This window comes from Berghia stephanieae, chromosome 11 (genome assembly GCF_034508935.2).
Source record: "Berghia stephanieae isolate SIO BIC M18660-M18661 chromosome 11, UCSD_Bste_1.3, whole genome shotgun sequence".
Taxonomy (NCBI): Eukaryota; Metazoa; Mollusca; class Gastropoda; order Nudibranchia; family Aeolidiidae; genus Berghia; species Berghia stephanieae.
In genome coordinates this window covers 30,126,155-30,139,635 of record NC_088370.1, presented here as the reverse complement: position 1 = coordinate 30,139,635, position 13,481 = coordinate 30,126,155, and the positions used below count along the sequence as shown (strand labels likewise).

The 13,481-nt window shown below is 36.9% G+C and overlaps 2 protein-coding genes across 3 annotated transcripts; both read left to right on the top strand.

The window, feature by feature from the left end:
• The first annotated feature begins 2,442 nt into the window (after positions 1–2,442).
• Positions 2,443–3,168, top strand: LOC144956394 (uncharacterized). Its single transcript, XM_078886893.1, has one exon. The coding sequence runs from the start codon at positions 2,443–2,445 to the stop codon at positions 3,166–3,168; it is 726 nt and encodes a 241-aa protein (XP_078743019.1).
• Positions 3,169–7,580: 4,412 nt separating this feature from the next.
• On the top strand, positions 7,581–11,059 carry LOC144956495 (organic cation transporter 1-like). 2 transcript variants are annotated; one of them, XM_078887035.1, is made up of 2 exons: positions 7,581–7,799; positions 8,819–11,059. In XM_078887035.1, exon 2 carries the CDS (start codon positions 8,858–8,860, stop codon positions 10,574–10,576), a length of 1,719 nt encoding a protein of 572 aa, XP_078743161.1. In that variant the 5' UTR covers positions 7,581–7,799; positions 8,819–8,857; the 3' UTR covers positions 10,577–11,059. The 2 variants fall into 2 exon arrangements, with proteins under 2 accessions (XP_078743161.1, XP_078743162.1); XM_078887036.1 differs by having other exon boundaries at positions 8,809–11,059.
• Positions 11,060–13,481: the final 2,422 nt, after the last annotated feature.

Below are 13,481 nucleotides of genomic sequence, written 5' to 3'. Positions count from 1 at the left end.
CACACTACTTAGAGGATCTATCCAGGCCGCAAATTCCTCGCCGCAATCATGTACGGTCGCGAAAACCGCCCGGAAGCTTCAACTTTTGAGCCCCTATCGCGTCACTACAGTATTATATCGGAATAAGGACGAAAAGTGTTGCGTCAAAATATTGGTTCTTATCCCAGCGGAAGTGTAAAACCACCCCTCCGGGGGACTGAATACAAACTTTGTATAAATGCTCGTCTGGTCTCAGAGTGACGGCATCTCATTTTCTAGTCTAAGTGTTTGCTGGTCGCCAATAAAGTTCATCCATCCTCGCTCTTTATGTCCTGTAATCCTTAGAATCTGTCTATACATTCTGTGACTACAATTATCATGCCACCGTATGGTTCATTATTATGTAACCTGTTCATTATTTGTATTCCGACGAATTGGTTTCATACACTCTTTCAATGATTTTGGAACCAAAAAAGTATAAGGTGTGACGTCACGACTTTTCTTCCCTACTCACCAGATGAAGAAAATTGAGATGAAAGCCAAAATAGTCAGCGAAGTCCCAGGTTTTAGAGTTTTTGCCTTCATGAGGGTCATTTCAATCAATTGATATTTGAAGGACGAGTTATCTGGCCAAATTTTGAAAGACGTATCACTCCATAGTAAGGTTAATGATCCATTTAGTTGTGCTCTTCAATACAACTTACTTTTCACTTTCTTTTGGTGGTCGTTGTCTTGGTTTGACGAAGGCTACGTACGTTTGGGGTCGACAGGGGAGCATGACAATGACATCATTAATCGGATTCACTAGTCTGATGTCACGTGGCCCAGCAACGGCGAACAGCCTGGTTCTAAACAAAGAAAATGGGTACTTTTTATTCTTCATGCTGGCAAGAACTTTTCATATGTCATGTGATCAGAATGTATAAAAGTCAAAACATGATCATATTTTAATGTTTTTCTTCTCTGGATTCACTTTTATGCTGGTCGGAGAAATATTTCGTAAGGGCGTCCGCCATCATTCCGATAGTTTAGAGCTATTTACTAAGTTACCATGCGTCATTCCGAGGGAAGTGACGTCATGATTGTTGAAGCGTATTGCTGATAGAAAGGGGACAACAAGGGAAACAATCACAATAATCTTTACGGTACGTCAAGTAATCAATCGATTATCTCCATTGAATCCCAACATATTATAGATAGAATGCCCTTGGCCAAGGAGTTCACAACATTGCCATCCGGAAGTATAACGGACCAACACACAAACGCTGTGTAACCATGAGCTTTTATAGTCTGGTTAATACAGTTTAGTGAGAACAACTCACAAACGCGGATGGCAAAAACAATAACAAAGGCCTGAGTGACGTCATCTTCGAACTATCTATAGATGATGTGCCCTTGGCTAAGAAACTCAAAACATTGCCATCAGGAAATAGAAAACTATGTGTAACCTTGAACGTTTATAGTCGGGTTAATAGATAGTATGAGCTTGGCTAAGAAGCTCATATTATTGCCATCCCGAAGTATACAGGACCAACACACAAAACGACGGGTAACCTTGAACGTTTATAGTCTGGTTCATACAATTTGGTGATAATTACTCATAAACACGGATGGCAAAAAACATGTACAACGATTGCCTGTGTTTATGAAAGTTGTGAACATACCCATGGGTCATGCTGAGAAAAATCACCAATAGGCTTCATCAGTCATGATGTCATTTCCCTCGTTATGACGCACAGTGACTTAGTTACCGGTTCTAAACCATCGGAACAATGGCGGACGCCTTTATGAAATACTTCTGCGACGAGCATTTTCAATCGCCAATAAAATGTGCCACATAACCAAAATTGATGAAATAGCCGCTGAAATTCAAAAAGCACCAGACTGTATGAAAATGTATAAAGCAGTGGAGAAGATCAAACAAAAGAAATACAGTAAGTTAATCATAACGGACGAAGACGGCAAAACAATGTGCGATGATAAGGATATAACAAAACGAATCAAATTATATTTTGAAGATAAATACAAAGGAGACCACGAAATCCAACCATTCTGATCAAAATTCAGCACTTGACACGCCCATTACATCAGATGAAGTCTGCGCGGCAATCGGACAACTAAACAACAACAAAGCTGCAAGACTCGACACAATCAAAGCAGAAGAACTAAAGTGCCTTTCCACTACACAACATCAAACATTAGCAAACATCTTCAATGAAATCTTCACACATAAAACACACATAGAAATAGGATCTGGAAAATTAATACTTATCAATAAAAACCAAACAAGAAAAAGGGACCTGTAGAAAATCTGAGACCAATAGTGCTTTTATCAACATTTAGGAAACTAATTAGCATCATAACTCTAAATAGAATCAGACCAAAAGTAGAGACATACCTTTCACCATCGCAGAGCGGATTCAAAAAAGATCGCAGCACCAGTGACATTGTTTGGGCCCATCGATGGCTAAAAGCAAAAACTCAAAAATACAAAGAAGAACTAACAATACTAGGAATAGACATGAGTTCAGCCTTCGACACAATCGACAGACACAAACTTTTAACAGTCATAGAGACATTTCTGGACAAGACGACATTAAACTCATCAAAATACTATTAGCTAACACTTCTCTTGTCTTCACCTCAGGAAAAGAATCGATCACAATTAACACAACATTAGGAACCCCACAAGGCGATATCTTAAGTCCAATATTATTCATAGTATACTTAGAAGCAGCTTTAAAAGAATTAAGAACACATATACCCATAAGCAACAGACTAACAACAGAACTCATTTATGCAGACGACGTAGACTTAATATTCGACACAAAACATGAAGCTGAAAGATTCATCCCCATTATTTCAAATGTGCTCAAAGAATGGAACTTAAAAGTAAACGAGTCAAAAACAGAACTCACAACTACCCATAGGAATCAAGATAAGTGGAAAAGTGTAAGAAAATTAGGAAACCTCATCAACGAAAACGAAGATATCCATCAAAGAAAACTTTTAGCTCAACGGACATTCCAGTCCCTCAGAAACATTTGGAACGGTGATTTCATCAGTCAACAAAGAAAAATCCAACTTTACGAAGCACTCGTCCTGCCCATACTCCTCTACAACTGCGGCACATGGGGACTAACAAAATCAAACTTAGAAAAATTAACGCACTACACAGAAAACATCTAAGAACAATGTTAGGAATATATTGGCCAGATAAAATATCAAATGGCGAACTATACGAACGCTGCCAAAAGAGACCAATCAGCGACACCATCAAATACCAAAGATGGAAACTTTTCGGACATATTCTTAGGCGAGACGAGTCAATCCCTGCACAAACGGCCATGGAGGAATACCTGTCACAGAATGGCAAAAAGTACGCTGGCAGAACACCCACCTCATTCCCAACATCACTAAACCAAGATCTTCAACAGTACTACAAACAACACCTAGACTCATCACAACACGACCAAACAGCCAGCACCCAGCAAAATCAAGAACCATCTCTTCCAAGACACCTTCGTACCAACAAAGACCTCTCTCAACTAAAACTACTGGCACAGGACAGAGAGAAATGGAGAACCATCTCTATAGAAATCGTTAGATCCACTTGAACAAAAACAGTTCACGGCAAGCGCCATTAGGACTGCGACGCCTTATTATATATTATAATAAAATGTGCGCAAATGTTCTGCAAACATTGAATGATTTTTTAAATTCAACACGCGCAAAGCATTATTCAACGATTACGTAGTTACTAAGACATGATAGGGTTTTCCAATGAGAGGGTTGGGATGATTTATCTTATTTTGTCTAAAATTTACCTCGTATTTTTTATCAATTAGATATGTTTAATTCATAAAACTCTTAATAATGATGAATGATGTGAAACATATTATAATAATTTCTATTCAGGATCAATAAAATATATTTGATCTTATCTTATGTTTTATGTGTTGATAGGCCTACATTTTATCCGGCTGGTGGATGTTGTGGGGTTTTTTTTTTTAGCTAAATGCAAAGTATCAATACTGTATGGCGACGTGGATTATTACATGTTCACGCCTGGGTAGCCCTTTATAATAAAAATAAAAACAAACTAAAAAAACAAAACAAAACAAAACAAGAAAAAACCCCAACAAAAACAAAAAACAAAAACAAAACAAACAACAAACAAACAAAAGCAAAACAAAACAAAACAAAGAAAGAAAACAAAACAAAACACACCCCCCCCCCCAAAAAAAAAAAAAAAAAGAACAAAAAAAAAAAAACACACCAAAAAAAAAACACATACACACACAAAAACTTGAGCTTTTATATAGCCCAATCTACACTAAACCTTTCCAAAGCGTTTCACATTGGTCCATGACCCATAGCAACACATAACATGTAGAACGAGACATGACGCCTGTTGGGCGATAATACAACTTTTTTCCGACAGAGACAAGGCGGTTAACAGCCAGGTACTCATTTTACACCCGAGTAAGGTGAGAGAATGTGAGTAAAGAGCCTTTTTCCAAGGACTCAACTATGCGCCGAGTGAGGCTCGAACCCAGGAACTTCCGATCCGAAAGCGAGTGTCATACCACAAGACCACATAGCCACAAATATTAAAAACTCGTAAAAATTGGAAATACAATGAATCTAATATCATGATAAAAATGAACACCATTGGCTTGTTCCGCTCTTTTGATTTGAATGCATATAGCCTTTGGAGATCATACATCTGTAATGAGACTGTTGCTAATTTTTCTTTGTTCACCGAACACATCTGCGACACGCTGTAAATAGCTTCAATTAACAACAAAGTCATAATGTATGAATGCAAATGTGTTTGTGTGTGTGTGTGTGTGTGTGTGTGTGTGTGTGTGTGTTAAGCGCTTTCTGTCGATTTATTGTTCCCTCGATCGATCGCGCAGCGCTTTTCGTGGATCTACAGAATACACACCAATCCATCGACAATACTCTTCAACAGTGGTAACGTCACTTCCCTCGTAATGACGCATGGTAACTTAGTAACTGGCTCTAAACTATCGGAACAATGGCGGACGCCCTTAAGAAATATTTCTCCGGCGAGCATAAAAGCGTATCCAGAGGAAAAAAACCCCATAAATTGATCATGTTTTGACTTTTACACATTCTGATCACAAGACATATGAAAAGTTCTAGCCAGCATGAAGAATAGAAAGTATTGATTTTCTTTGTTTAGAACCAATATGGCCGCCGTTGACGGGCGGCGTGACATCAGACTATTGAATCCAATTGGATCCTTTAAACCTATTGAAAAAAATTTTGAAGCATTCACAGCAACATTTTGTCTGGCTTCAATAAATTTACATGAGTTTGATTATTGTATTTATATCTTTAAAAAAAAATAAATTCCCTTTATTCATCCCACAGGGAAAATTTGTCTCTAGGGTCTATTCTAAGAGAAGGCTGCGATAACCCAGGCGTCAGCCGCAGTGCAGCACCGGAAATTGAGCTAGGGTGAGATGACTTGCTCAAGGTCACACAGCGCAGCAAAGAAGCAAAGACCGTACCGCTGAGCCACGCTGCTGGTTATAAAATGTGGGTTTTGGGTCATCTCTGCGGGAACGTATTTCGACCTGTTTTCGCCAAAACTCAAATAGTCACAACTTCCTTAAAAAGATTGTTATAGTTACGTCATGGGTTTAGACTATCAACTGTGGAAAAAACTCGTGTATTTAAAACATTTGGTCAGAAAACTCGACCTTCAAAATGTCGATGAATCTAAATGACATTCATTATGGCAAAGGCTCTCCAACCTGGGAGTTCGCGAATTCTCCATTTAAGTCCCGAATTTGAGAGTTATTTTTTGTTGCTAATACGAGGGTAATTTAAATCGATCGATATTTGAGGGACGAGTTTTATGGCCAAATTTTTAAATCTAAGTTTTTTCCACAGTACGGGAGCTAACTGGTTCTAGAGATTTTTACTACTTTTCAAAATTGGAAAAAATGTATTAAAAATGAGCATGTGCAGAGATAGTTTTATTTAACTACCATTACCATGCAAAAACTAAAAACATTAGCTTTGATACTACGCCTATAATTTGTCTCAGAAAAACGAAATAAATAGGCATGGGGTAAAAGTAACCTGGGAAAACAACGCATATAGTGGGTGTTAGGGTTGAGTGAGTTAAGCTTAAAAACAGCATAATATATTATTCTTATTAATATTACTCATTATCGCGCCAACCAGCTGCCGTCATTTTGCATAATGATACCAATAGGCCATCAATGGTCTATTCAAGTTTCCAAAGCTAGATAATCTAATCCAGACCAATTTCATTCAATTATTTTATTGAAAACTCAAAACTCTAATAATCATGTAATAATTAAATTAAAAAAAAAAATAAATATATATTTATACATTTGTACAACATAATATAATATAAATACTTTAGACAGTGGCGCAGTCTACTCCGCTTATTCGCACATCCTTGGGAATTCGGGTTAGTGTGTCGATTAACTCTCCCCTTACCGGCCATTTTCCAGATTGTCCCCAAAATTTCACACAAAACCTATACAAAAATAGATTTACTTCACTCAAATACAAAATCTGTTAGCTCTTGCTATACATACTTTTTCTTGCTGAACGAGCTCCTCAATACAACGTTAATATACTTTAACTATAGCAACATTCAAATATGGTGAAGTACAAAAGGAATTAGAATGAGAAAATTGTTGGCAGCATCGTAACGAATGGGACGATTTTCTTATGGGTGGAAAGGAGAGGGTTAAGCGGAGAAGCTAAAAATAGCATCTAACACCAGCTTTCATATAACATTCAGTTTGGACCTTCCACTCTGAGTTTTCTAGGGGATTGGGACCGTCATGTTTAAGACAAAAGAAAGTTTTTTTTTTGTTTGTTTTTTATTTGTTTTATTTTTTGTTTCTTTATTGTGTTAGATTTTTAGTTGTTGTTTTTTCTTTTTTTTTCTTTTTTTTTTTGGTTTTTCTTTTCTATTCTTTTTTGTTTGTTTTTCTTTTCTTTTTAAAAAAAAAGTTTTATCGCCAACAAAATGTGATATTATTGTTTGTAAGAATTGTATACGTGGTGTTGATTGCTTTCTATTCTGTGCAAGCTGTTTATAAACCCTTGTCTCCAATCTCGCTAATGGTGGTAGAACAACTGTCAAGCATTCTTCTTGGATGAAGCCACGTAGTTTGTCCACTATGTCAAGTTTTTCAGTGTAAGTTAGGGGTGGTGTTTAACACTTCAATAAGTCATCCTTATCTTCACTATCAAGGCGTAGTCTTTTATGTGGCTAAACAGAGTCCAGTAGATCCTGAGAAGTCAGTTCACTGCTGATGGGTATATTGTTGTCCAATCAAGATGGAATCAAGGTGTAGCGATTACGCGGAGAAGGTGTGCGATTAAGCGGATAGATTATATAGGGAAAAATGTTTTTCGGGAATGTGAAGCGTATAAGTGGACTTTGTGATTAACCGATGTGCGGAGTTTAAGCGGAGTGGACTGTATTTCGATTTTTAACTTAAAATAAATGCAGCTTCCAAAACCATAGGGGGAATATAGTCGATGTCATTCAAACTCTTTGTCTCAATATCCTTTAGATACATATCTATCTCTAACCAACCAGCATAATAAAGTGCTTTAAGTTTTATTTCGCCAGTCCCATAGGTGAACTGTTTTACTATTTTAACAAATGTCCACGAAGTCTGTGTGCTAGATAAAATGTGTTACTGCTTTGATGGTCAGAATTGATGTGTACAAGGAATTATTTTGACGTCACCCAGCTCTTTGTTATTGTTTTTAGCCAGTCATTTTTATAGGTAATTCTGAATATAATATATATCATTGTATCAACCAGACTATTAACGTTTGAGTTTAAGACTACACATAGTTTTGTGTGTTGGTACGTTATATCGGCTGGCGAATATTATGAGTTTTTAACCAAACTCATAGCATCTATTCGACTAAGCATTATTTTACTCCTTAACATAAATTATAGCAACGCGTAACGATATCAAGTTAACAACAATAATGTGTTAAGTCAGATTATCAAGCGTTAGATTAAACAAAAAATAAGGTTTAAAAAAAATAAAAGTAGCCTATCATAAAAACGTTTTGAAAATTGTCTTCTATTCAAAGGGGAATCGATTGAAGTGGAGAATAAAATATTTCCAACACTCTCGTGTTTGAAAATTCGAACTTTTTTTTTCCCAACGCGCACTGGAATCTCGTGCAGCGGTTGGGGTCACGTCCCCAATGAAAAACGAACAACAAAAAACAAGTGTGACACTCGTATAATATTGGCTACGTTACAAAGTTGCGCAATGACAATAATATTGTAGTCTTAAGACATTGTCTGTTTGTATTTTCGAACCAGTTACAAACAGCGATGCGACCTTGAGAACGCCGCTTTTGGAACGAATTCAAAAGTTAAAATACCTTTTATTACTGGCATCTTGAACACCTGCTAATAAGGATAACATTATATATATATATATATATATATATATATATATATATATATATATATATTTTATATATAATAAATAAGCTAATATATCAGAATATTCTCAAAAGCAAAGATTCAAGCTTGCGTCTGGTATCAAATTTTATGTTAAAAGGACGTAACTGCAATTTCCAGCCTTGAAAAGGTAGTTCGCGACGCCTACTAGAGCACACACACACACACACACACTCTCTCTCTCTCTCTCTCTCTCTTCGTGTCTATGTAATGATAAATATATATATATATATATAATATATATATATATATATATATATATATATATTATATGTTGTTAATAATCTTGTTTTATCATTCTTTTTCAGCACTTTTCAGTCTGGCCTTGCGTCGAATTCCAACACATTGAAGGCAACGATGGATAGTATTTTAGCAGAAGCAGGCCCGTGTGGCTGTTATCAAATTGTCCAAATTTTCTGCATATGCTTGGTTAGATTGCTGTTTGTCTGGGGGGCTTTTATAATGATTTTCGGCAACTACAACCCTGGATGGAGGTGTAAAAATGGCTTTAAGTCAAACGGAAGCTTAGATTTTAATTTTAACCATAGTGATGAGTTAAGAAGTTATCATTCAAACACTCAAATACTTAGCCACAATTCTATTTCGGAGGTGCTAAAGACTGTAAGCAAAACTCATTCCCGTAATGTTTCAAACATGGGACAAAACTCATTGAATTCTCTTCTTATAAATCGTGATTCGAATATTATAAGAAATGTTAGTGATGCTATGTCAAAAGAATACATCAGGAATTGTGATGTGATCGAATATTGTGAAGGAGGGATAGAATTCAATCCAGAATCGTCCACTATTATAACAGAGTTTAATCTTGTTTGTGACAGAGAATGGATTACAACAGTCATCCTCATAGTAACAAACGCAGGGTTTGTGTTCGGGGCTGTATTCATTGGGCAAGTTTCAGAAAGGTTAGGACGAAAAACTAGTCTCTATATGAGCATTGCAGTTGTGATGATTTGTTCGGGAGCAGCTATTTTCTCATCCAACTGGCAAACCTATGCCTGTTTTTCCTTTTTCTTGACATCTGGATCTTACGCGATTGCGCTCTCATCTTACGTTTTCGCTGTGGAGTTTCTTAGTTCAAAATGGCGAGGGATCGCAGTATCTAGGCCAATTATGTCCCTTTCTCTGTGTATACTGTGCGTCATGATGACGATGTTTAAAAACTGGAAATATCTTCACGGATTCATATTTCTATATTCATGTCTAGCATGCCTAGGTTATTTTGTTGTAGATGAAAGTCCAAGGTGGTTATTTATTAATTCAAAAATAGAAAAAGGTGTGGACGTTATACAAGAAATAGCCAAGCGGAATGGTAAACAGCCGATTACAAGGGATACACTTGAATTATTTTTGGCATCCATTGAAAATGATCAGGATGAGCAAGAACAAACTTTCTCTTATTTTGACCTTTTCCGAACAAAGGAGTACGCCATAAAAACGACTCAGCTCTCCCTTTTGACGACGCTGGGTTTGATTCTCTATCGTGCGTTTTCTTTTGGACTTAAGTCAGTGCCTGGAAATTTCTATGAGAACGCCATCATATCCAGCATTCTACAAGCGGTTGTCTTAGTGTCTGCAGGTCCAGTCTCAAATTGTATCGGAAGACGCCGCACGGGATTTTTATATTCCCTTCTCGGAAGTACATCTTGCTTCATAGTTGTAGGCTTTTTGTTCCTGGCGGAAGGATACACTCAAGAAACCGTTATCAAAATATCTACCTATATCGCAAAAGCGGTGACACTGGCCGCTTTGGCAGTCAATTATTTACTGGTGGTGGAGATTTTCCCAACGGCTGCTCGAAGTGTTGCCCTCGGATTTACCTGCGCCGTGGCCAGTCTGGGATCTTTCGCGTTCGCTTTTGCCATACCTAAAGATGACGACGACGCATCGTTTGCCGCGTGCTATTCTGCGATGGCAATTTGCTTTTTCTTAATGATTGTCTTGTTTTGCTCTTTGCCAGAGACAAATAGACTTAATTTGACCGACACAATTGTAAATAAAAGGAAAGTGGATAGGAACTTAACTTCTGCAACAACAAATCATAATCAAGACGTTTAAAGAAGAAACATTTTTCTCTATCGATCTTCTTCTTTTATTGGTCCGTTGAAAATATGGGGGGGGGGGGGTCCTAATAGCTCAGTTGGTAGAGCACTCGCTTCACACACAAAGGGACCAAGATCGATCCCGTGTGCAGTCGAGATTTCTTCCGACCCCTGTCCAATCAACAGTGAATGGGTAGCTGAGTCTGTTAAATTTGGCAGAATGTACTTTGTTATAGACTAGAGTCCTATCCATATATGATAGCAAACAATTGCTATTGTCCGTTTCACGCTATAGAAACCGGGTTTGATTATAGTATATTTCTCTTCCAGGCATAAGCTACATTGTTTTGATGTTGGTGTGTATCCTGTTGCTTTAGATAAAATTTTCCATGAAATGTTGTGGTCTAGTTTGTTGTCTTTTAATTTCCAAATATGTTCGCTGAGTTTTGTGGATGTTTTTTTGTTAGTGTTTCTAAATGTTGAGGTGTGGAGGTTGTATCTTGTTTCAAAACAAGACATTAAGCCGATTTTTTTTTCACCGTTTGGGATTTTTACTTCTTTATTTACGGTATATAAAAAAAAAAACGAAGGGTCTGGTTTTTAATTGTATTTAAGAGTTTAACGGTGCTTGCAACACTTTATGGTCTTATCAGCGCCAGTAAAAAGGAAGAAAATGGGATAGTAAAAAGTTCCAGAATTACAATTAAAGTACCCAAGAAAAGGTATGGCAAAGGGGAATGGGGGAAGAAATGGGGATCAGATGTAGATTCACTCAAATGCTTACATTACACATTCAAAACAACAAACATAATACAGTGCATAACAGAGAGATGATTTACAAGGAAAAAATATCATCTCCCAAAACTAACTATGCATTTGACTGTTTCCATCTCAGCCAGGGCCAGGACAAAACCAAGTACATAATCTCATTCCAAGACAAAGACAGAAAGCAAGTTGGAAAACAGATATAGGGGGATAGAAGACACAGCAAGTACCTCCCTGGGATGAGTGAACAATAGGATGGTTTACAATAACAGTATTATACATAGTGAATTATGTTGTGATTACGATCACAGAACTCCCCACAGGCTTGAGCAGTGATTTACTTTTCACGAGATTCACGTGCACTACTAATATTGCCACCCTAGGTTCAAAGTGACACAGCAAATTGTACACTTTGTACACACTTGAAATAAGCAATTGTTACATTCTAATAGTTGAAAGCCAGAGGCGTAGCTGCCTGTTAAGATTTCTACATTCATAGAAAAAACAGATTAAAAATGGATTAAACATACAAATTTGTCACAAAGAGGAAAAATTACAAGTATTTCTCAAGTGAGCCGAAGCGCTGAATTCATTTTCAAGGCATGAGGCCAATAGCAATATTATGTATAGATAGTATGCAGATGACGTCACTCAGGCCTTTGTTATTGTTTTTGCCATCCGCGTTGTGAGTTGTTCTCACTAAACTGTATTAACTTGACTATAAACGTTCATGGTTACACAGAGTTTGTGTGTTGGTCCTTATACTTCCGGATGGCAATGTTGTGAACTCCTTGGCCAAGCGCATTCTATGTATAGATTGCCCATAACCAGGAACTCAGAGTTCAGAGGACAAATTCAATAATGTCATTTTGATTATGCACCTCTTGAATTTGAAAACTGCGGTTCCTTTGAAAGCGGAAAATATTCACAACAAAGTTGCATTCAGTGGCACAGCTTAGCAAATAATTTTGGGTTGGTTGAAATAGTATTACAATAGATATCCGTAAAGCGCTTTGAGCAAGTTTAGTGGATATTGCGATGTATAAATGGTCCAGTTTTCTTCACGGGGAACGTGGATTGGGAAAGCAGACATGGTGGGTTGAAGACATAGACAAATGACCTCTCTGCCCACCATGATCGGAAGACTCCACACCCAGACATAAGGGGATTTGTTTTTTGTTTGTTGTTGTTGTACTTTTAGAGTTTTAAGGCGCTTGCAACACATTAAGGTCATATCAGCGCCAGTAAAAAGGAAGAAAATAGGATAGCAAAAAGTTCTAGAATTACAATTGAAGTACCCAAGAAAATGTAAGACAACGGGGAATTGGTTCAAATAGGGAACAGATGTAGATCCCAAGAGCATACTATCCTGTCCCTGCGGAAAGTTGCCATTTAAAACCCCAAAAGTTGCAAAAAGTTGCCATAAAAAAGAGCAAAAGTTGCCATAAAAAGGGCAAAAGTTGCCATAAAAATTGCCAAAAGTTGCCAAATTTTGTGGAACATTATCTGACAAGGGGGGAGAAAATATTGGGATTCACAAACGCACAAAGGCCAAAGTTTCAATTTAAACCACATCTGTTAATGACCTCAGCAGTAGTAATAATAATAATGATAATGATAATAATACAGTACTCGCGTTATACTGGCTCGGTCAGTCATCACCGAAAAGTGTGCTAGTATCCGATCGTACCGGAATCCGATAAAGGCTTAAAGTACTGTAGTGCATAAAAGTAAAAAATAAAGTTATAAAAAGAATCTACATGGTATAAACCAAAAGTGTGACCAAACCTAATCAAAAAGCTAACAAATGTAAAAGAACAAAGCCTGGAATTAAAAAGAATACATTTATAATAGTTTCTTTTGTTAGTTTTAGATCCAATCGACCGCATTAGATCATATACCGGAACGCTGAAACAAAAAGCACAAATCAAACCACAAAACATCATAATCATCATAACTGACAGATGATTTACATAAAAATAATATATATATATATCCATAAAAAAATTAAACTAAATACATACATAATTATAATATCATAACAAAATAAAATCATAAACATAAAATAAAAGGACACTGTACTTATTGAAACTCATGAACATCACTATGAGGAGTGAAGTCCAGCCAAGATCAATAAAATCAGTTTGGGCCAACCG